Genomic DNA, 20,522 nt, shown 5'->3' with positions numbered 1-20,522 from the left:
GATGAAGCTTGCCCAAGAGGAGGTGATGTCACTGCCATCTGGCCGGGGACCTGCTCGACTGAGAGTGATGGGTGCTGTCCTGGCGGCGGGGCAGGAAGAACAGGCTGCCCCCGACTCCAGAGGAAGGCGGGCTGAGATGTGTCAGATGCTTCTGTCACAGCTCCCGGACCTCTCGCCCTTCCCAGGCCTGTCCGCAGACCGAGGGGCTGTTTTGGGGCCCACGTCCGTGTCTGCCAGGAGGCCGGGAGCCAGGAAACCCTCGGGTTTTGCCAGCGAGGCTTTCTGGAGGACGAGGTGGAGAGAGGGCCGAGCTGGGGCGGAGGGAGGAGGAGCCCCTCTCTGAGCAGGTTTTACGATGCCCAGGCTGGCAGGTGCTCTGGAGAGGGATGCCACGTGGAGACGGGGCAGAGGACTTGTGGGAGGCAGCCCCGCAGTTCCCACCCAGCAGGTGGCTCCTCCAAGAGCTCAGCTCAGCAGCCTCGCAGCCTCGGGAAGGGGCGGCAGTGTGTTCAGCAGGCACCCAGGTCTCAGGGTGCCCGGCCACGGGCTTTGGGCCGCACGCTCCTCCCGTGGGGTGACCCTGGTGCTCCCCCCCAACACACCTGCAATCCCCCATAATCCCGTGCTGCTTCTGACCCTCCCACCTTCGCCTCTGCTGTCTGGCCCAAAATGCGCTGCCCCTGCTGCCCCTCGCACCTTGGTCTCAGTCCTCCTAGTTGCTTAGGACTCAGCCCAGGTGTCCCCTCCCTTTGCCCCGCGCTCGTGGCCCCTTCCCGCCCCTCGTGTCCCCTCCATCCTCCCACACGAGCCCTAGCTCCTGTCCACTCCTGGGCTCAGCGGACACCAAGTGGAAGGCACCCCTGCCCGTGGCACAGATAACGCGCTCAGAAGACAGCGGTGGAGGAGGGAGTGCGGTGCTCGTGGGGCCGAGGGGCCGTTGGTCAGCTGCACGGTGCCCTCCTTGACCGAGTGATCGACGGCATCCCTAGCGGCTGGGCCCTCAGACTGACATGAGGGGCCGGCAGACACAGTCCCCGGCCTCAGCCGCGCCTGCCGGACGTCGCGACAAGACCCCGATCCAGCCGCTGGCCCTGCCCTCCCGTTTATAGGACATAACACCGTTAGAAGCAGCAGTTAAATGACCTTTCACGGATGCAACCAGACAAACCCACCCTGGAACGTCCTCCAAGACCACTGACCTGAACTCTTCGAGAAGCCACGGCTGGAGGGGAAAGCTGTCTGCGTTGGGGGGGAGAGCTTCTAGAGTAAAAGTGAATTAGAAAAACAACGGAAGGCTACGTGTGAAAAAAAGAAAAAGGCACCAGACTCTGGAAAGCACTCACTGAGCCCTGCCCTAAAGGTCCCTCCATCACCCCTAACTGGGGCCTCGGTGCGCCCATCTGTAAAATGGGGGAATGAGGCCACACGAGGCCATGGAAGAGCAGGCAGAGTAGGCGAGAGATAGAGCGTTCCTGAAGCAGAGGGCTGGGGCTGGAAGACCCTGGTGGCTGCCCAGGAAGGACTGTGGCACGCAGTAGGGTCGGGCAGCAAGCAGCCCCCCCAAGCTCACTCAGGTGCTGGGGACCGGGGGCCACGCCCGGAGCCAGGACTCCACCCCCAGGCAGTGTCCGCACCTCGCATCTCGTGGCAGCCAGGCCCCGCGTCCTGTGAACCGAGAGGGCACCGGCGGCTCCCCGTCACGGCCGCAGGGTGGTCGGTGACAGCACTTTGCTCAGCACTCAGCGGTCATAATCACTTAATCCTGCTGTTGGGGGTCCTATGTCCTCATAGATGAGGGGACTCAGGCCGGCTGAGGCTGAAGCACTCTCTGTCCCTCCAGGTCACCACCAGTCTGTCTGAGGTGGACAGCTGTCCTTCTGTCTGGCCTCCCGACTACCCAGCGTCTGAACCCACCTGTGAGTCTCGGGGCCCCGCCTCACTCCCCCCCGAAGCCTGTCCAGGCCCTCGCCTTCCCAGCCTCCCTCAGCCCCTCGGATGCCCCTGCCCAGACTCCGAAGCCAGAGCGAGGAGAAACAGGGCCCTCGGGGATGGCCGTGGCCGTGGGGCACAGGCACGTCCAGTGTGGAGCGCGGTGGCCTACGTGAGCGGTTCTGTTACCGAGAGCGCAGGAGTGAGGCGTGCCGGGAGCCCCAGGATGGACTGCGGCAGGCAGGGTCACTGCCCACCCGGCAGCATCCCGCCCTGCCCCTGCTGGGGGAGCCCCAGGGACACTTGGGTTCGTCTGAGCCAAGCTCCTGACCCCTGAGACCTGAGGGGAAGACTCCGGAGGCTTCCAACAGAGGCTTCCCGAGAAGAGGACGCAGGAATCACACGGGCTGGTGTGACGCCTGGACCCCGCGGGCAGCCAGCCTGGGGGGCAGAGCCAACAGCCAAGGCCCGCAGAGAGCCCGGCCCCTGACGGCCTGGCCGAGCCGCGGATCTGCTCCCTGCCCCGGGCCCCCCGCTCTGGACGTGCTGCTGGGTGAGACGGCGGGTTCCCCGAGCTGCCGGGCCACGGGCACTTACCGCAGGGGCCTCTCGGCCACTCCGACTCCCACAGCAACACCGACACCCCCCTTCCCTGGTCACGGGGCTGTTTCCCACAGCCCCCGGCCGGAGCCTGGCCACCGCCTCAACGGACGGACCCACGGACACACTGGACACTGGGGAGTCAGCCTGCGGGTGTTTCCCAGCAAAACGGCGCTCAGCAGTGTGACCTCTGGCACAGGATGGCTTAGGGCCTTAGGGACTTCGGGGGGGGTGTCAGTCCCCAGGCTGCCTCACTTCTGTAAGGCACCAGACCCCCCCCATCCGAACCAGGGCTCGGCCAACATGTTCTGCAAAGAGACGGATGGTAGTATCTGAGGCTCTGTGGGCCGCGTGCGGTCTCTGTTACATATTCTGCTTTGTATTTCTGCCAACCTTTTTTAAAAATATACAAACGATTCTTACTCTCAGGCTGTGCAAACGCAGGCCAGATGTGCCTCGCCCCCCAAAACGCTTCTTGAACTGATTTACCACGTTCGGCCTCTGGGACAGTAAGAAGTTCTTCACGATGGCCCCCCACCGGCCCGGCCCCCCAACGTCTCCAAGACCGAGTCCGGCTGGGATCAGGACGGAGGTCAGATGGCAAAGGGGGAAATGACTACAGACCGAGGCCTCAGGTAGACTTGGACTCAGATCCCTGCTCTGCCGCTTCTGATCTAACAGGGCGGCCTCAGTTTCCTTCCCTGTGGAATGGGGATGACAAGAGTTCCAGCCCCCAGGGTGACACCCCGTGAGCACTTACCCTGGGACGAGGCACAAGTTGGCTGGCTAGAATGAAGTGGGGAGGCGTCCCGTGGCCCCATCCCTGTCTGGGGCCTCTGCTCTGCCAGCTTCTTGATGAAGCTGCCTGCCCCACGGTGCCGGACACCCACAAGCCTGTGCAAGTCCCACCCCTCTTGGGCCTCAGTTTCCCCAAAAGTTGCTAATTGGACAGATCCCTGTGCACCCTCCACCCTCCAGGAGTTCATAAAACGAAAGCCTCTGTGCACGTGTGTGCGTCCTGGGCCGGCAGCTCCCCCAGGCCCGAGCAGCCCAGAGCAGCACAATGCATCCCGGAGGGCAGCCTGGCCCGGCGCCCAACCTGCCCGTCAGGTTCACAGCTGCCCCAAAGCACAGAGCCCAGACTCGGCCCTACAATCCTCCCGAGGGTGCTGGGGAGACCCCGGGGGTTGGCGGGCTCTCTCCTTGGACCTGCTACCTCCCCCTGGTCCCCTCTGGACTCTGAGAACACTTGGGCGACCGTCACCACAGCCTCGCCCCACACGCTGGGGGACAGCCAGAGTAACTGGGGAGGGGATGGGTGGCTCACGGCAGGGCCCCATGAAAGGCTCCTCCAAAGCCTCCGTTCCCACATTAGGGAGACGCTCCTTAGAACCCACAACTCGTTGGCACCTGCTCTGTGCTGGGCACTTGGCAAACACGGTCACCTTTATCCTGGGAGGCAGCACTGCTGATCGCCTTCTCGGGGGCCGTAACTTGAGGGCTGCAGGGTGAGGCCGGCAGTTAGCCAAGGTCACACAGCGTACAGGAGGCAGAATTGGAACCCAGCGCCGTCTGACTCCAAAGCCCTTGAACTCCTCACCTGCTGCCCAGCCGTTAGAATTGGAAATGACCTTCAACATCATCATCCCCCATGAGGCATGCCTGACACACAGCAGCCGTCGGATGCCTCCGATGATAGGAGACTCACTCCCTCCAAATTGCTCTTGGCCCTGATGGCCGCTGCTATTTTCCTTCAAGGGAACCCAAACCACGTCTGCAGAAGCCCCTCCTGGGGGGTGAGTCATTCACAACCCCAACAACTCACGTTTCCAGAGCCTCCCCTCTGCCAGGTACTGTGCAAGCACCTTCTTGGTTAACCAGATGAGGCACGTTCATCTTACACAGGAAGAAACTGAGGCCCAGAGAGGAGAAGGGCTTGGTCTAAGTCTGCACGGCCAGTTGAACTCGAACATGACCCCAGAGCTGAGCAGCTTTGGTGGGACGGAGAAGGGTGGGTGTGCTGGGGAGGGATGTGGGGCCAGCCCATGGGGTCTCTGCAGAGTCTGGTGAAGAAAGGCCAGAGCTCAGGCTTCTCGCCCCTGCCTGCCCTGCTCACCACACTTCAGGAAGAACCTCTTCACCAGCCCTGGTGCCCCCTCCCCTACACTCCACGCCTGTCGATCTGGCAGCTCTCCAAACACACCAGGCTCTCCCCAGCTTCCAGGTCGGGGCACCTGCTGCTCCCTCAAGCCCACAGTGATCGGGATTTGCATCTGGGACTTGTCTCTCCCACTTCTGTGGGGCTCCCTCAAAATCAGGGCCTGGGTTTGCTTAAATTTGGGTGTTCGACAACCACTTGAGCTAGAGCTTCCAGGCTTAGCAAATATAAATGCTGGCCGTGCAGTTAAATGTGAATTTCAGATAGAGAAGGACTAATTATTTTAGTATAAGAATGTCCCAACTGTTGCATGGGATATACTTATATTTTAAAAAAAAAAATAGTCCTACACACTAGTTAGGAGATACTCATACTAAGAGTTTTTTCGTTGTTGATCTGAAATTGAAATTTGGCTTGGCACCCAGCATTTCCTCCCGCAATCCTTATCAGAGCGCCCACTCTGGTGAGGCACACCCCCACCCCACATCCTCTATTCCCTCATTTTATCAGAGCTACTAAAGCCCACCTCCATGAGTGCGCCCATAATAGACGAGAGCGTCGGGTGCTGAGCGCAGCCCCGCACACAGCAGGCAGGGAAAAGCAGAGGAAGGGAAAAGGGAAGGCTCGTGGGCCCGGTCCCTGTGGCCTGGGTCCCCCGCCCATAAGTTCGCTCTCAAGGAAGCCGGAGCCCCTCTGGCTACTGGGAGCAGGGAAGGAGGGAAGGATTGGTGTCCTGTGCCGTGAAAAGAATCAGCCCACTGGCCACAACTTCCGGATCCCGGAGAGGAAACAAAGCGTCTTTGTCCTGCTGCATGCAGTCATGTTCCACGGGGCTGTGACCTCGTCCCCAGGAACGTGCAGATTCCTGCCCCACGGAGAGGCCGGGGCTGAGGGCAGCCATGTGACTGGGGACCGGGCTACCGGCCGCTCTCAGTTCCCAGGCCCGGCACTCAGACCCCACCAAACAAAAGCTACCTCCTCATGGCCCTGTTTGCCCTGGCATTAGGGCCAACGGGGCCCACAGATCTGCCCTGTCATCCCAGCCAGGAGCGTGTTCCCAGGGCCTTGCATCCCGTCTGTCCCGCCCTCGGCATGGTTCCTAGCACACGGCCGCCCCATCTGCCTGTGGGCACTTGGCTGGGCCCTGGCTCCCAGAGCTGTGCCTTGTGTGGGGAGCTGGGCGGATCTGACCAGATCCATGGCCAGACCAGATGGGGAGCAGGACCAGGTGAATGAGCAGGGCTCCGGCTGGCTGGACGGCGGCAGCATCCCCCTTAGGGGCCGTGCAGCCTTGGGCAAGTGAATTCACCTGAGTGAAACAGGAAGAACAATAGTAACCGAGGTCAAGATCATGTCTAACACAGTGCTTAGCCCGGAGCAGATGCCCAGAAAATATGAGTATGATGGGGTCCCCAAATATCTAAATTTGTGAACAGCCTGATAGGGAGGCCTCCTGTGAAGACCGAGCAGGCTAGGGGACAGTTGAGGCAGATGGGGTGACAAGGACACTGGGCAAAGGTGGTAGAGGGACCTGAAGGACAGAGTCCAAAGAGCAACCAGTGAGACCCTCGAGTCCCATCTCCTTGAATCCTGCCCACACCCACAGTGCCGGGCCCTGGGATGGGAGTTCTGGGCCCACTGGCTGATTGCTCTGTGAGCTGGTCACCCCAGGCTAACTTTGGTCCTGTCCCAGCCCCCTGGCCTCGCCCAGCTGTTTTCTTGCTTGGTATGTTCCAGGCACTCATCTCTCCTGCTCCCGAGGGGCCAGGCCAACCCCCTACCTGACCTCAGGCAGAAGCATGGGGCCCGTTCCAGATGCTGAAATTCATGGGCTCTGCACCCCACTGGCCACTTTCTCTTCCCAAAGAGAATGCCCCCTCCTCCGAGCCCATCACCAGTACCTCTTTCTTGTTGTCAGCCAATATGTGGAAACCATTCTTCAGGCACTCGGGGTGACAGGCCAGGAGTAGTCCCTGAGCCTAAATGCCCCACACCCTGTTGGCCTGGGATGTGGGCCTCAGGCAAGCTCCTCTTCCACTCTGTGCCCCCGAAGCTGGCAAAGGGGCACAGGTGAGAGGTAGGAGGATGCCAGCCCTGACCGACGGCGGCCGGGCACAGCCCAGGGGTCCTCGGGGTGGGGAGGCAATGCAGAGGGCAGGCGCCTCCCCTCACTGCTGCGCCCCTGTGCCCCGCACCTGGCCAGGCCTTGCCCAGCCGCTCTAGGCTTCAGGGAGGCCAAAGTGGGCGAGCTGGCAGCCCATGAGGCTCCAAGATCCGGCAACAGACAAGGCCAGGCAGGAAAGGGAGCAGCGCCCGGGGCAGGGACTGCAGAGCAGCAGAAGCAAACAGGAGTCACCAAAGCAACGGGCTCTGGTGCAGCTGTGGGGCTGGCAGGCACGTGCCCACGCGTGCATGCGTGCCCGGGCTCAGCATCCGCCCTGGCAGCCGAGACACGAGGCAGGCAGCCTCCCAAGGGCCCCTGATCTCGGCCGTCTGCGATCCCCTGACGATCAGCTAAGGGGACCTGTGCCTGGGCCGTGCTCAGTTCTAGGACCTTCCACAGCACCACTTGACTTGCCGCTCACTCTCCGAGAGGACGCTACCCGGCGCACAGCAGAGCTGGGCCCTCTCCGAGCCCCGGCGCTTCCCCACGACACCACACGGCCCACAACGGACGGAGAGAGGAGAACAGCACGACGACCACCGAGGTCGCGTGACAGACTGCTTCGGTCTTGGGAAAGGCTCTCTTTCTAGCTGCCCGTGCCGGCAAAGACCCCTGAGGGTTTCCCCCCGGCCTTGGGGACAGGAGGGAGCAAGCCAGGTCCCACCCCCCGAGCCTCCCTCTACACCCTCATCCTCCTCAGAGCCGCCCCCCAGCATTAGCACCCCCAGCTCTCTCCATGCCAGCAACGCTCTCTTTGGCGAAGGCTCGACGGAGGTGCTACAGGCGAAGCACCCGGTTCTCACGGGCACTTGGGCAAGGCTGGTCTTCATCCTCTTTCTTGTCCAGAGGCCGCTCTGCTCCCTCCGCTGCATCTGAGCCTTGACAGACCAGTCTTGAGGCAGAAAGAGGGTCGAAGTGGCCTAGAGAAGCTGGAGGAGTCGGTCCTGGCCTCGTCCCCCATCTGCGGTCCTCTCAGTGCTGCTGGGATGGTGAGGGACAGCAAGCGCACAGCAGGGGCAAGGGTGTGGAGTGGCGGCAGGGGGGCGGCAGGAGGGCAGGCTGGGGGGCAGAGCCGAGGCTCTGCCGTAGAGGTGAACGGGCGAACCGGAGTCTGAGTAAGGCAGCGTCGGCCTGAACTAAGCGGACTGCACAGGGCGGAGGGGAAGCAGGGAGAGCTGTGAGGAGGCTCCTGAGTCAAGGGTGCAGCTGTGGTGACAGGTGGCCGGGGGGTGACAGAGAACACTGTATTTTGAAACCAGAAAGCAGAGTGAATATCCCTATCAGGCTGGTCCGTGGTCCCCAAAAGGGCCCACCTGGCCAACGCAGCAGGGACTTCCGGGAGCCAGACAGACCCAGTGCCCTGCTGGGGTTGGCCCGTTACAAGTGGGCGTGAGGACATGGCGTGGGTGGGCTAGAGGGGGGAGCACGCTGACCCAGTCACCCCACGATCGCCCTGCGTGGTGGCCACAGCCCCGCACCGCCACCCGCCCGTTCACCTTCACCCGCTCCTACCTAGCACCCCTCACGGGAACCTGGGCTCTATGAGGACAGAGACGACACACCGTCACGCCCTCAGCACATGCCTGGTGCCAAGTGGACATAAAGACTCGGGTGCACAAGTTAAGTAAGGGAGTAGAGACATCTCTGGAGTCCCACCCGCGGCTCCTGAGGCCCGGCAGGCAAGACACTCCCTCTGGGGGCGGTCACCTCAAGTGCAAGGTGGGTTAACACGTAACCTGCAGGGTCCATGTGGGAACTACGTGCAAAGGACCTGGCCCAGGCCCTGGTTCTCAGCAAACATAACTGGGGGCAGAGGAGGGGGCCTCGGGAAGAAGGGGCCACCCAGCCTCCCACATAGCCCATAACTGAACTCGGAAAGCCCGCCGCCAGGAGAGACGCGACAGACTGAGGATGCCAAAGCTAATTTAGCCATTTCAGGAGGGACATGCCGACTTCCCTTCTCCAGCTTTGTTGCTGAACACAGATGAGGGGCTGACCACCGCAGCCATGACCCCGCACTGCCAGTCCGGAACCGTCTGAATCCCCCGACCAGGGTTGCCTGCTGAGGAAGACGGGGCCCAAGAAGCAAAAAGCCCAAAAGACAGCTCGGGGCAGGAAGGGACAAAGTGGCTTTCTGCCTGGGATCCCTCGACACTAAGGTCAGGAGACAAGGGCTCAGGGAGGCAGAGTGCTCTCCCTGGACCAGCTTACGCTCCCGCCTGAGCTCTGCTGAAGGCGCCACCCAGGGACTGTCGCAGGCCTGTGCAGCCCCCACGCCAGCAGCCCATCTGGGACTGCGGCAGTCACCGCGAAGTGGCCCAGGCAGACACCGGGAAAGCTGTGGCGGTGAAAGCAAGAGGCTGAGGCGTTTGGGCTGGAGCCAGAATTCCCCGAGGCCTCTGCAAGAAATACAAAAATGAAGGGCAGAGAAAAATAAACCAACACCTTGCAAGGAGCTTTGGCAACTCCAGCTCTGCAGGCCAAAGGAACAGGCTGTGGATAAGCTTCTGCAGGCGCCCTGTCAACACTCACGATGCCCTGAGGTGTCACTGAAGGTGGCTCAGCCTCAACGATGCCGAAACAGCAGGCCCGACACCTGGTAAGCAGGGGTCACCCGACTGTCTACGCAGGCCCCTTCCCCCACTCTCCCTTCTGGCTTTGCTGTCCCCGATGAAGCCATTCCAGTCTCTCCCTGCTGGGATGTTACGGAACAGCAATCCTGCACACGAGCGTGTACCTGGAACGGGCCCTCAGAGACCACCAGCCAGTGGGAGGTGAGGGGCGAGAGCAGGCGTGAGCTTGCGGCGGTCAGTGTGAGAAGCCTGTGTCCCTGAGACCAAGGTCCTTCATCCTCCTCCACTAGACACACTTGGACCTCAGCTGAGACCCGGAGCTTTGCTAAAGAAAAAGGCAAAATCACATAGACTGAAAATGAATTCATTAGTAAGAACAGCCATTTCCTTACTACATGGCAACAGAGAAGCCCACGGACCCCCGCAGTTGCCAACGGTCCCATCTTACGCGTGAGGCTGTGGAGACACGCGAGGTGGTGGAGCCGGCATCTGAGCAAAGGAGGGAGAGCCCCTCCCCAGAGTCCGTCGGTGCCCCAGAAAGCCCCTCGCCCAGCCCCAACACTGATGTGCACTTGTGCACTCGGGCACATACGCTCTCGCCTGCCGGGGCACCAGCTGGGCTCTTGCCACCAATCGCCTTTGTCTCTCTGGCCAAGGCCCAAGCAGGACACTTCCGCCTGCCTGTGGCCATCCAGTCAGGGGCTCTGAGGGAGGGACACCGAGGCCTCCTGAACATGCAGGTCTTCTAAAGGGGCCCAGAGGGACCTCCCGTCCCGGACAGTCTGGCCTAAGGAATGAGCCACACAAGCTGGGCATCGAGAAAGAGGTGGCGTCTTCGGAGAAGCAACTGGCAGAGCGGCGCGCAGGGAACAAAAGAGGGCCACGAGCAAGCTCCTCCTCCCCGTGAGGCCACGTCTGGTGCAGCCTTGCCCTACAATCTGGGGAGAGGCCCTTGCGGGTCTTGCTGCCTCGCTAGCCACAGGGCCACCGCCCACGAGCACGGGAAAGGGGCCCGCAAGGCCCCCAGAGGCAGCTGCCACCGTGGTGCGGGGCATAGACCCGCCGGCGACGCCTGATCCCAGGCCCTTTCCTGCACGGCTGCTGGGAAGACTGGAAGCGCGCACGCACGCACACACAGGAACACGCACACACATTCTCTCGCTCTCTGGAGCCCGGCAGAGGGCGGCTCAGGAAAGGGCAGCTACTCGCTATTCCGGGGCTCAGATGGCCCCGGGCCCTCTCCTAACACAGCGACCCTGAAGCAAAGTCGCCAGAGGCTGTCTGACACACAGCGAGCAGGAACGCCAGGCACCCTCACTCTGCCGCGCCTGCCTCCAGCCGGGGACTGGCCGGGGACTGCAGTCATCGGCTCTGCGAGTCTCTGGGTGCCAGCTCTTTTTTTTTTTAATAATTTTTTTTTTTAATTCATTTGAGACACAGAAATACAGAGAGAAAGAGAGAGAGAGAGGGAGAGAGCATGAGCAGGAAGAAAGGCAGAGGGAGAGAGAGAAGCAGGCTTCCCGCTGAGCAGGGATCCCGATGCGGGGCTCGATCCCAGGATGCTGGGATCATCATGACCTGAGCCGAAGGCAGACGCTTAACCATCTGAGCCACCCAGGCGCCCCTGGGTTCCAGCTCTTAAGGCCAAAAAACTAAGAGGCCAAGCGGTCTGTTTTAGGAAAGCTCAAGCTCCTCAAACGCGTTGCCCCAGCTTGCCGGCCGAGAGCAGACAGGCTCCATCTGGTACCGACAAGAACGGCGACTCGGATACGTGAGTCTTCCTGTGCTCGCGCCAGAAAGGGCCGCGCGGCCAAGGACGGCCAAGGACAGCGTCTGGCCAGGGGCACCGAGGGTGGGTTTAAGCAGCAGGCAACACCTTCTCTTTCAATGTGTACTCAGTCATTCGTTTATTTCTCAAGATGTGCACACTGTCGAGTCGGCCAGGATAGCTCGTGGCTCCTAGGTATGTACAGGTCCTTCCGTGGCTTGGGTTACAGACAACTTCATAGCTAGTGCACCACACACACAAGATAAAACAGGAAGCCTAAAAACCCCAAGCCACTCCAAGAAGACATGAGGGGGGAGGGAAGAGTGATGCCACAGCGTCCCGTGTGGAGGGAGTCAATGCACAGGAGGGAAGAACACGGAGGATGGAAGGCAAGCTAGCTTCGGTCTCTGCCAACGGCAGCTTCCATGTGCTGTTCAGGGGACTGAGTTCAACAGGTCCTTCAGGAAGCTCTCGGGATCGGTGACTTCTGACAACAGGCCTAGAAAACAGGGGCGGGCAGAGGTCCTTAGGCACGGGCATGCACAGCCCCCAGCCCCAGAGTCACGGCTGCCCCATCTGCGCAGAGAACACGGTATGCCCCGACAAGCTCCGACACGGCCACCCCCTGGGGCGACAGTCACCGAGCAAGCACTCTCGTTCTGTCAGAGGACTTAGCTGCATTCCAGAACTGGGCGCTACTGTGTGTTTAAAGGCGTTAACATGGCAGAGGCCGACCCTTCGGCCGCCTGGGGCAGAGGTCCTAACCCAGGTCCATGGACCACCACAAGGGGGGGCCTCCAGTCTGCTGACACTGAGTGCGAAGTGGAGGGGTCTCCTGAGGGGGAGTCCACGGCATTCAGCCTATTCTTGGAGGAGCCAGGGCCAAGGAAAAGCTAATACCAATGGCCCCAAGGGCTGGAAGGAAGAGAGCAGGGTACTAGGTCCCCGGGCTCAGCTGGACTTCATTCCAACCACTAGTCCCAGGGCGTTGAGTGAGCTGTCAAAGCTCAGGACTCTGCTTCCACAACTATCGAATGGGGACAGGAACATGTCCTGGTTCGATCACTGTGGGGATTAAATGAGGCCAGTGCACGGAAGGAGCTCAGTGGCCGCTGTGGTCCCCGCCCCTCCCTCACCAAGCAGGGCGCTCCCACCTCACAGCCGTGAGTGGTTAAGCCCGAGGCCTGGTGCCATCCGCTCTGAGTCCTCCCCCAGCATCCGCGCCAGTGGGGGGGAAGGCTGCGCCCATCACCCATGCTGGCTTTGGAAGGTGTTTTTGCCCTTGCACTTCAGTAGGGTGTGTCTGATGCTCTGAAATTTTCTACCAGTTTAAACAAAGTAATAAAATCATGTTGTAAAAACCGGACCCCGGAGTGAAGCCACAGAGGCTCCCCGCCCGTCAGGCTCCCGCTCTCCCCGGCTTCAGGCCGGGGGCGCTGCCACCAGCTGCAGGGCGGCCGGGAAGCCCCAAACCGAGATGGACACCTTCCTCCCCTGACACCTCTTCCTCTCTTACTCAGACTCTTCCGTTCCCACTCACAGCCCAGGTTCAGACACCCCCAGAGCCCTGGTGACAGGCAGAGCGCGGCACCGAGGACATACGTACACGGGCCACCTGCTCTTAGGCAGGGACCATTCCTGGGGAGAGGCGTCAAGGCTAACAGTTAAGACACTGAGCTGAGCAGAGCCAACACAGGCCCATGACCTGCTCAGCTTCCACCAAGGCCACCTGAAAGCACAGCCAACCTGGAAGTCCCAGCGCACGTGGGGAACACTCCGTCAGGTGGCGCTGAGCTGGGAGGAAAGCGGAATTCCCAAGGAGCATGGCTCCAGACCTCTGAGAGTAGGGTTCCCAGGAGACAGCAGATGGGAAAATGCCAGTGGAGGCTTATTCTTGACAGCAGGATCTGAGGAGAATTTTTCCTGGCTTCTCCACCCTTCACAAAAAGCAGGAGCGGGGCAGGTCCCATCCGCTCGGCCTTGGCTCTGGCACCGCCCCACGCCCACCCCCCAGGCCGGCAGCGACCAGGCTCTGATGCACCAGCACCCGCAGCCTGACAGGGCCCTCACGTTTGTAACCTGCGTGCATTTTCCCAACCACCTCCCCAGCTGTCAGCGGGGCTTGCTGATGAGATGTGAGCAAACTCTAACATGTTTGCAAGGAGGATGACCAATTTGTTGTACACAGCATCTGTCGCCGGGAGAGAACTAGGAACTTCCTTCTCACCAGCTGTGGGATGAGGGACTGTCCAAGGGTGTTCAAGATGCTCTTTGCTCTGTTTTCATATTTACCACTTATTTTTAGAATCAGAGTTGAACTCTTCCCCATTTCCCCAGGGTAGCTGTGACATAAAAAGTCTCAGTCCCCAGGCGCCTGGGTGGCTCAGTTGGTTAAGCGACTGCCTTCAGCTCAGGTCATGATCCCAGGGTCCTGGGATCGAGTCCCACATCAGGCTCCCGGCTCAGCGGGAAGCCTGCTTCTCCCTCTGACCCTCTCCTCTCTCATGCTGTTTCTCTCTCGCTCGCTAATAAATAAATAAATAAAATCTAAAAAAAAAAAGTCTCAGTCCCCAAGAGGCAGAAAGAAGGCAGGTCAGCTCCACGTGAATTCTCTGAACTATCATAAAAAGTCAGGAATTTAAAAGAGGCTCTACCCATTTCTCAGGTATGCCCCCACAGGAAACACCTAATCTCCACAGCCTCGGTTACCCCATCTGTGAAGCGGGGGTAACCAGAGTACCCGCCTCAAACATGTGAGCAGCACAGGGCCTGGGATGCAGGAAGTCCCCGCATGTCCCAGCTGCTGTGCTTACTACCAGGGGCCTGCTGTTTACATCACTCTCCCAGACCTTGCTCGTGTGTCTGCTGCTGTGAAGATGAAAGCTAAGACCGGCCCCACTAAGATCACATGGGTTCCTCTGGAGAAGATCTTTGAGAGATAAAACCCTGACACTGACCAGCCGCATCGACGAACTCCGAGAAGGTCTCCACTGGCATGAACTCCTCCTGGAAGGTCTTCAGGGCTTTGTCAGCAGCTTCGTAGATGGGCATGTCATTGTGGCGGATGTATTCCGCTAGAGAGCAGGACCAGCCTCCCTCCGTGTTACTGGTAGGCACCTTCTACAAGAACCAACAGGAGACAGGCCCGGGGCTGGATTACTTAATGCCTCAAGTCAGTCAGGCTTGTCAATGCCAAAAAGCAGCCCTCTTCCCTCCCCCCACATTAAAGTTTCCCTGGAGGACGTGTTTTGCTTCTAGGAACAACAGAGTCTCGTGTCATTCCTCCGGCAGCCTCTTTATGATGCACCGTGTGACGTGACTTCCAAGCTACAAGAGACCACTCTTCCTTCCTGCACAGGTCACATCGGCATTTCCCCAGGAAAGGCACACTCTCACCATGCTTCAGCTGAGCGGTCCCACTCAGACCATAAAAGGAACCACCCCCACACCCCAGGGTTCTCTCAAGGCAGAGGGCAGTGTCCCTGTGAGCCGGGCTGGCGTGAGTCACACTCACACGAGGCAATGCAGGAACCCAGACAGAGGGGACAAGAGCCAACAAGGGGGGCCTCAGAGGGAGGTGGGCCTGCAGCAGGCCTGAGACCGGGTGAGAGGAGCGGCCTTGGCTAGTCGTACACCACACATGGAAGGCTGTAAGCCGGCATGCAGATCCCTTCCACGGGAGGTGGTTCGTTCGCGGTGAGCGGCCGCGGAGCAGGCTCAGCTCCAGGAGCACAGAACTTTCACACGCTTGCAGAAACCAGCCGAACTTCCAGTGGCTTCCCTACCTTAAACATGTTGTAAATGAGATCAACGAGGGCCCAAAAGAGAAGGGAAGAGCGGTAGGCAGAATAGTCCTTCACTGCCTTGTCTGTCAGCCTGGAAAAGAAAATCCGATTGCATGCCCATGAAGACCCTGGACTGATAAGCACAAGGACAGAGCAGAGCAGGACGGTAGCAAGGCCAGAATCACATTAATCTGTGCGCCACTCCATTCCCTCCACCTGCCTATCTTGTCAGAAAAAAGCAGCTGTGGGCAAGAACCTCTGAAGCCTGGACAATGATCCATGAAATACTCATCCTTCGTACAGGTGAATCAAAGCCGGGTGGACATAAGGTGCACGTGGCAACCCAAGACCACTACCTTGAGGACACACCAAGGAGTCCCATGTGTCCCTGTGTTCAGCCCCCACACAAGCCCTTGGACTCGCTGGGACCTCATAAACGAAGCAGGAAACAAGGTTCTCCCTCAGTCCGGACATTCCCCCCAGGAGAATTTTCACAAACAGTCAGCAGATCCAAGCCAGCCAAACACAGGAATTTGGCAACCACGGGCTGTGTGAGAAAGACAGCGAGCTGTGGGGGGGAAACTGGTGCTGAGCAAGAGTAATATCTAGGATGGAGGGTGCAACCGACACCTCCTAAATCCTGGGTAATCCTAGAGCTGCCACCACACCCCTCTGCCTCTGTCCAGGACCATCTCCACTTAACCCAGTAATTCAGTGCAGGATGAGAGGCCAGCAGACCCTCAGAAAGCTGGGGGCAGCCTGTGACACCGTCCCCTCTTGGCAGACACTGCTGGTGTGAGGAGCGATGACCCTAAATCACGGTGGTAAAGCCACTGTGAAATAGACAGCCCAGACCCCCCTCTGCACTGGCAGTGAAAGATCCGTCCTAGGATTCGGCTTCTACCACCCAAGATCTACAGGAGGTTTTATTTGCACACTGCCCTCACATCTGCAGTAAGTAAAGGCTAGATGAAACCTTGTCATGGAAATCCTGTATCTTACCACACGCTGGAACAAAGCCCATAACTAAAGGGACTAAAATTTAGTATTAAAGTGTATATATGTAAGAATCAGCAAAGTGAGACAGGCAGAGAGGTTATTTACCACAGAAGCCAAGACTATCCTGTATGGACCTCAAGCAAAGGGACTGCTGAGCAGAGGATGGGCCATCTACCCCTATATCCAATAAATATAAATTCATTAAACAAAAGTAAAGTAAAACAATAACGAAGTGAGACAATTCTGTTTGCTACAATACTCTTCCTATTCCCTCCCTGCACCCCAATGTCCTCCAAAGCACCCACTCTCTCCATGGCCCTGCGTGGAGACTCTGCAGCCTTAGGCAGGCCTGGGGGTAAGGGAGGCACACAAGACGCCAGATAAGGCTCTGATGGAAGCCTAGAAAGTCCCAGTCCTAACTACTGGCAAGTTCCTGGCAGAGAAACTCTTCTTCAGTTAAGAGATGCAAAAGGTCAGATTCTCCTGTGCAAATCCCTAGATTTTGTTATCGGCTACTGCCTCCCACCCCATCATGGACTCGGGACAAAGTCTCCTGCCAGGGACACCACCCAACCTCCAGGATGACACCCTCTGAGCATCCCTCCAGCACAGTCTCTCCTTGGAGGGTGTCCCAAATACGGGGCTCACACCCGGCTCCTTCCCCGCTCGGGCCTCCACCCCACACCAGGTTTGGTGGCTGCTGTGCTGTGGTAAGCAGGAATCGTGAATGACCTGCCCAACTTAATTATTTCAGGCTAATTAGCAGAGGTGACTAAACCGCCACAGAGAAAACAGCAGCTGGGAGCGAAGCCCACACGGTGTTCCTGCATCAGCTGTGGCCCCACGGGCTTCTCCTGAACCACCTGGGACTGTGCCGTGTTCTGGTCTCCCTGCTGAAAGCAGAAGAGCTCCCGTGCCTTCAGATTTCACGCCTGCCACTGAGAGCCAGCGCCCCGCAAACAGCCACTTTCTGTGCCACGGAGACGGGCTGAGCCTGCCTTATCAACAACCTGGTATCTTCCAGGTCTAACTTTTGATTTCTAGCAGCTAGTTCAGCATGAATGCTTTGAACTCTGGGAAACACTGGAAGGGAATAGGTCTGGAATTGGGGCAGGGGTGAGGCAGGAAGCTGACAAGACTCGCCCCCTCCTCCTCGACACAAAGCAGCTGGTACTGGTTGGACTCAACAGCAGAGCCCTGACCTGGTCTCTCTGAGGGTGGGAGGTGCCTGGGACCAGCAAAGAGGGCTAAATCAGAGCTGGTGGACGCGAAAGTACCAGGTGTGCCAATCCAGGCACAAGGCTCTTCCCCCCTGGTCTGTGCCCCCTTGGTCTGTCATTGTCAGGGGCTGGTAACCTCCTCCTCCGCTCCCTTGTTGGCCTGCAAATGTGGAAATGTTCCCTCAGATCCGAGCAAAGGCAGACAGACGAGCACAGATCTTCCACTCCAGGGAAGCGGCAGAAGCAAGCTGAAAAACCTACAGCCTACTCTGGAGCCCAGGACACGCAGAGACTGTGCAGGGCCACCACAAGCCTAGAGTCATGCCCATGGAGTCCATGCAATGTGTGGAAATCCGCAGTCATCTCAAAGGGCTTCTTGTTGTTTATAGTTGTTTCTCTCAAGATGCCGCCCATCTGACCCAAATCACAGCACAAGGTCATGAAAACAAAGACACTTCCTTCCTGAAATGTCGTTCCTTCTTTGGGACATGTCCACATGAACAGAAGAAAGGCTCATGGAACATGGGGCAGACGGGATAGGAATGTGAGCAAGGAGAGAGATAATGAGCTTTTCGTGATCAGAAGAGAAAATCCCCAGTGCAGCCATGCGGAAGCCTTCCCAGTTAATGGCCAGCCCAGCAGGACTGGGAAAAGCCAGTTACCTACCCTAGCTCCCTCCTGGCCCTAATTCTTCTCATCAGTAGTCTTGCCCTGTGCCTGGCTGGCTGCTTCTCTGAAATCTTCCACACACTGAAGCCTGGCTCCACCTTTCCAGTGGCTTAACACGAGACCCAGAGGTAGCCAGGCACCTGCCAGCCACTGGGCCCAGCCTCTCAGCAGGGCAGACTTGAGATGAGAAAGGGCAGAAGGGACTGAGTTGAGCAAGCAGGCCCTCCCTTAGCACACATGGGGAATACACAAAGCAGACACCAGGCAGCCTGGAAGACTGAGCCAAGGCAGAGACTGACCTGGTGGCCCCCCCTGGAGCCACTGCCCGGGCCTGAGAGGTCACCAGCAGCCTCCGCAGGATTTCCACACGTGTGGCTCTCCACTTCTCGGGGGGCAGGATGTGGAGGGCCAGGACTGTGAAATAGTGGGGCCCATCCACTTCAAAGGCACTCTCCACCCACTTCTCCTTGGGCTGCTCCAGAAAGCCCTGGAGGTTCTTCTCTTCTCGGGAAGTTGCTCGGGTTCTGGAACAAAAGGGTCATGATGAAACCAGGGTAGAAGGCACCAGCAGCAAGAGAGAAGGAGATTTGGTCAATTTCTCATCTTCTTTTAAGCTTCTGGAATGCTTAGATCATGGAGCACGGCCACCCACTCTTGACTACCCCTTCCACCCCCTCCCCGAGGGCTGCAGCTTCCCTTCTAAGCCCTTCTTGGTGGCATTTTCCTTGCCCCCACCCCACCCCCCATTCAGCTCTGACAACTTGCTGGCTCTTGAGCCGCCTGCATATGGCGGGCACACTCACAAATACTCCACCATCAGAGTGTCCTAACGACTCTGGAAGGTGACAGCTGGCACCTTTTTACCATGATAGCAGACGCCTAGAGAAGTGCAGTGACCTTCCCAAAGCCAGCAGGTCCGTAAGTGAGGGAGCCCAAGTGAGCCCAGATTCTGACTCTGTGAGCCAGCCCGTGTTCTCGCTTGGCCCACGCAGTCCTCATAGCTAGGTTGTCTGTGCTACGTCCACAGCGGTCCCCTCTCTGGGCGCTCCGTTTCTGTGTTTCCCTATGTGTCTGCGTCCCCTCCTCCATTACAACAGCTACTTCTGGGCAAGCACGGCTCCCTGTTCTCCCTCTTGCCTGAAGCGTGAGGACGTGATCATGAGCCTCACTACCAGGCACCACTCTGGGAGCATGAACTGGATCATCTCACCTAACCCTGACATCGGCCCTAGGACAGAGGTACTACCCCGATTCCACAGAAGGGGAAACAACAGAGAAGACGAATTTGCCCAAAGTCACGTACTGGGGAGTAGAAGAACTGAGCTTCGAACCCCAGCAGCCTGGATGCTGAGCTGGGCCTCCTCATTCTCAGTCCCCATGAACGCCCCCCGCCCCCCAACCCCTGGCCACCAGCTTCAGCAAGTGGCCACTGGAGACCTTCCTGATCACATACTCCTGACCCTATAGCCTGAATGGTGCTCTCACAACAAGGGCACTTGATGCCCTATCCTCATCCTGTGGGAGGAGAAGAAAACAGGACCCCAGTAGCCACGGGGATGGAGCCCCCAGGCCTGTAGACAGCACTGGCAGAGAGTGGACCGTGGGAGGGGATGGTGTGAGGACACCCTGCTTCCTTCCGCTCCTGAAGAACAGACACGGATGGCACAAATGGGACCTTCCCAACTTGACTTTCCAGAACGGGGAGTCAGAAGTGCTCTACCACTGCAGCACATGCCCAACTCTGCTCCACTTCAGTGCGACCTACCTGCCCGTGGACCAAATGTGCCACCCAGGCCCTGCTGTGACCACACTCACACCACAGTGGAGCGACCAGCTAAGTAAGGGAGCGGCCAGTGGCTGGGCAACAGTGCCTCCCCATGAAGCTTCCAGGTCGGCTTCTAACTGACCGAGAGCCACGGCAGGGCGGACTCCCACCCTGACCAAGGGACTCGAGCAGGAGTTACTAGTACCGGGCACCTGGGAAATCCAGGGCCACCCGGAGTCGCTGGCTCCCTTCTGCTGCCTCTGCACGGCTGCGTTTCCCCTGGAGTGGAACAAACCGCTCCGCCTCACAGCTGCCAAGAGACAGGTCTCCACAAAGCCAAGCGCTGTCAGAGGCCCACAAACACTGGTAATTAGCACCGCTCAGGGCTGCAGCGGTCTGGACAGTGGGAACATTGGTGCTGTCAATGATGTGCGGGTTTCTTCTGACGGTCTCCACAGCTTAGCAGATGATGTCACACACTGACAGAGACCTGCCCGTGCACGTTTTTAACAATGAGGGCTGCGGTCTGGAGGTCAGCCTCCTATCTCCCCGGGAAATGGGAGGGAAGGGGAAAACAACACTGTTGAAGACAGCAGACCAGAAAGGACAAGACACAGATTGTCCTCCTGCCTCAACTGCCTGCAGCAGCCTCAGGCAGACTGCACACGGCCTTTCAACAGCCGGCCGGTTCCCTGCCCAACGCAGGTGTCAGACTCTTGTGGGAAAACAGGGCCTAAAGCACAAAACTGTGCAAACTAAGAGCGTAAGTATATTAAATCTCCTAATTTGCTTTTATAAATCTGGGCCGAAATGAATGGATACTATTCTCTACCCTAAGTAATTCTCTAAAATTACACTTTTTGTTATCAGACTGACTACTCCATGTAGGACA

The 20,522-nt window shown here is 58.8% G+C and overlaps 1 protein-coding gene across 6 annotated transcripts in view; it reads right to left on the bottom strand.

The window, feature by feature from the left end:
- Window positions 1-11,306: 11,306 nt before the first annotated feature.
- The window catches only part of UBR4 (ubiquitin protein ligase E3 component n-recognin 4), a 130,464-nt gene continuing 121,248 nt past the window's right edge, over window positions 11,307-20,522 (bottom strand). For all 6 annotated transcript variants that reach the window (XM_035019630.1, XM_035019631.1, XM_035019634.1 and 3 more), the window contains 4 exons: window positions 18,165-18,389; window positions 14,978-15,068; window positions 14,150-14,312; window positions 11,307-11,691 (listed from right to left, as the gene is read on the bottom strand). In XM_035019630.1, coding sequence (XP_034875521.1) covers window positions 11,627-11,691; window positions 14,150-14,312; window positions 14,978-15,068; window positions 18,165-18,389 — 544 coding nt within the window. In that variant the 3' untranslated portion in view covers window positions 11,307-11,626. The remainder of the gene's footprint in view (window positions 11,692-14,149; window positions 14,313-14,977; window positions 15,069-18,164; window positions 18,390-20,522) is intronic.

Source organism: Mirounga leonina, unplaced genomic scaffold (assembly GCF_011800145.1).
Source record: "Mirounga leonina isolate KUSES-001 unplaced genomic scaffold, KU_Mleo_1.0 Mir_173, whole genome shotgun sequence".
Taxonomy (NCBI): Eukaryota; Metazoa; Chordata; class Mammalia; order Carnivora; family Phocidae; genus Mirounga; species Mirounga leonina.
The sequence above is the reverse complement of the archived record's forward strand: the minus strand, read 5'-3'. Positions and strand labels throughout refer to the sequence as shown.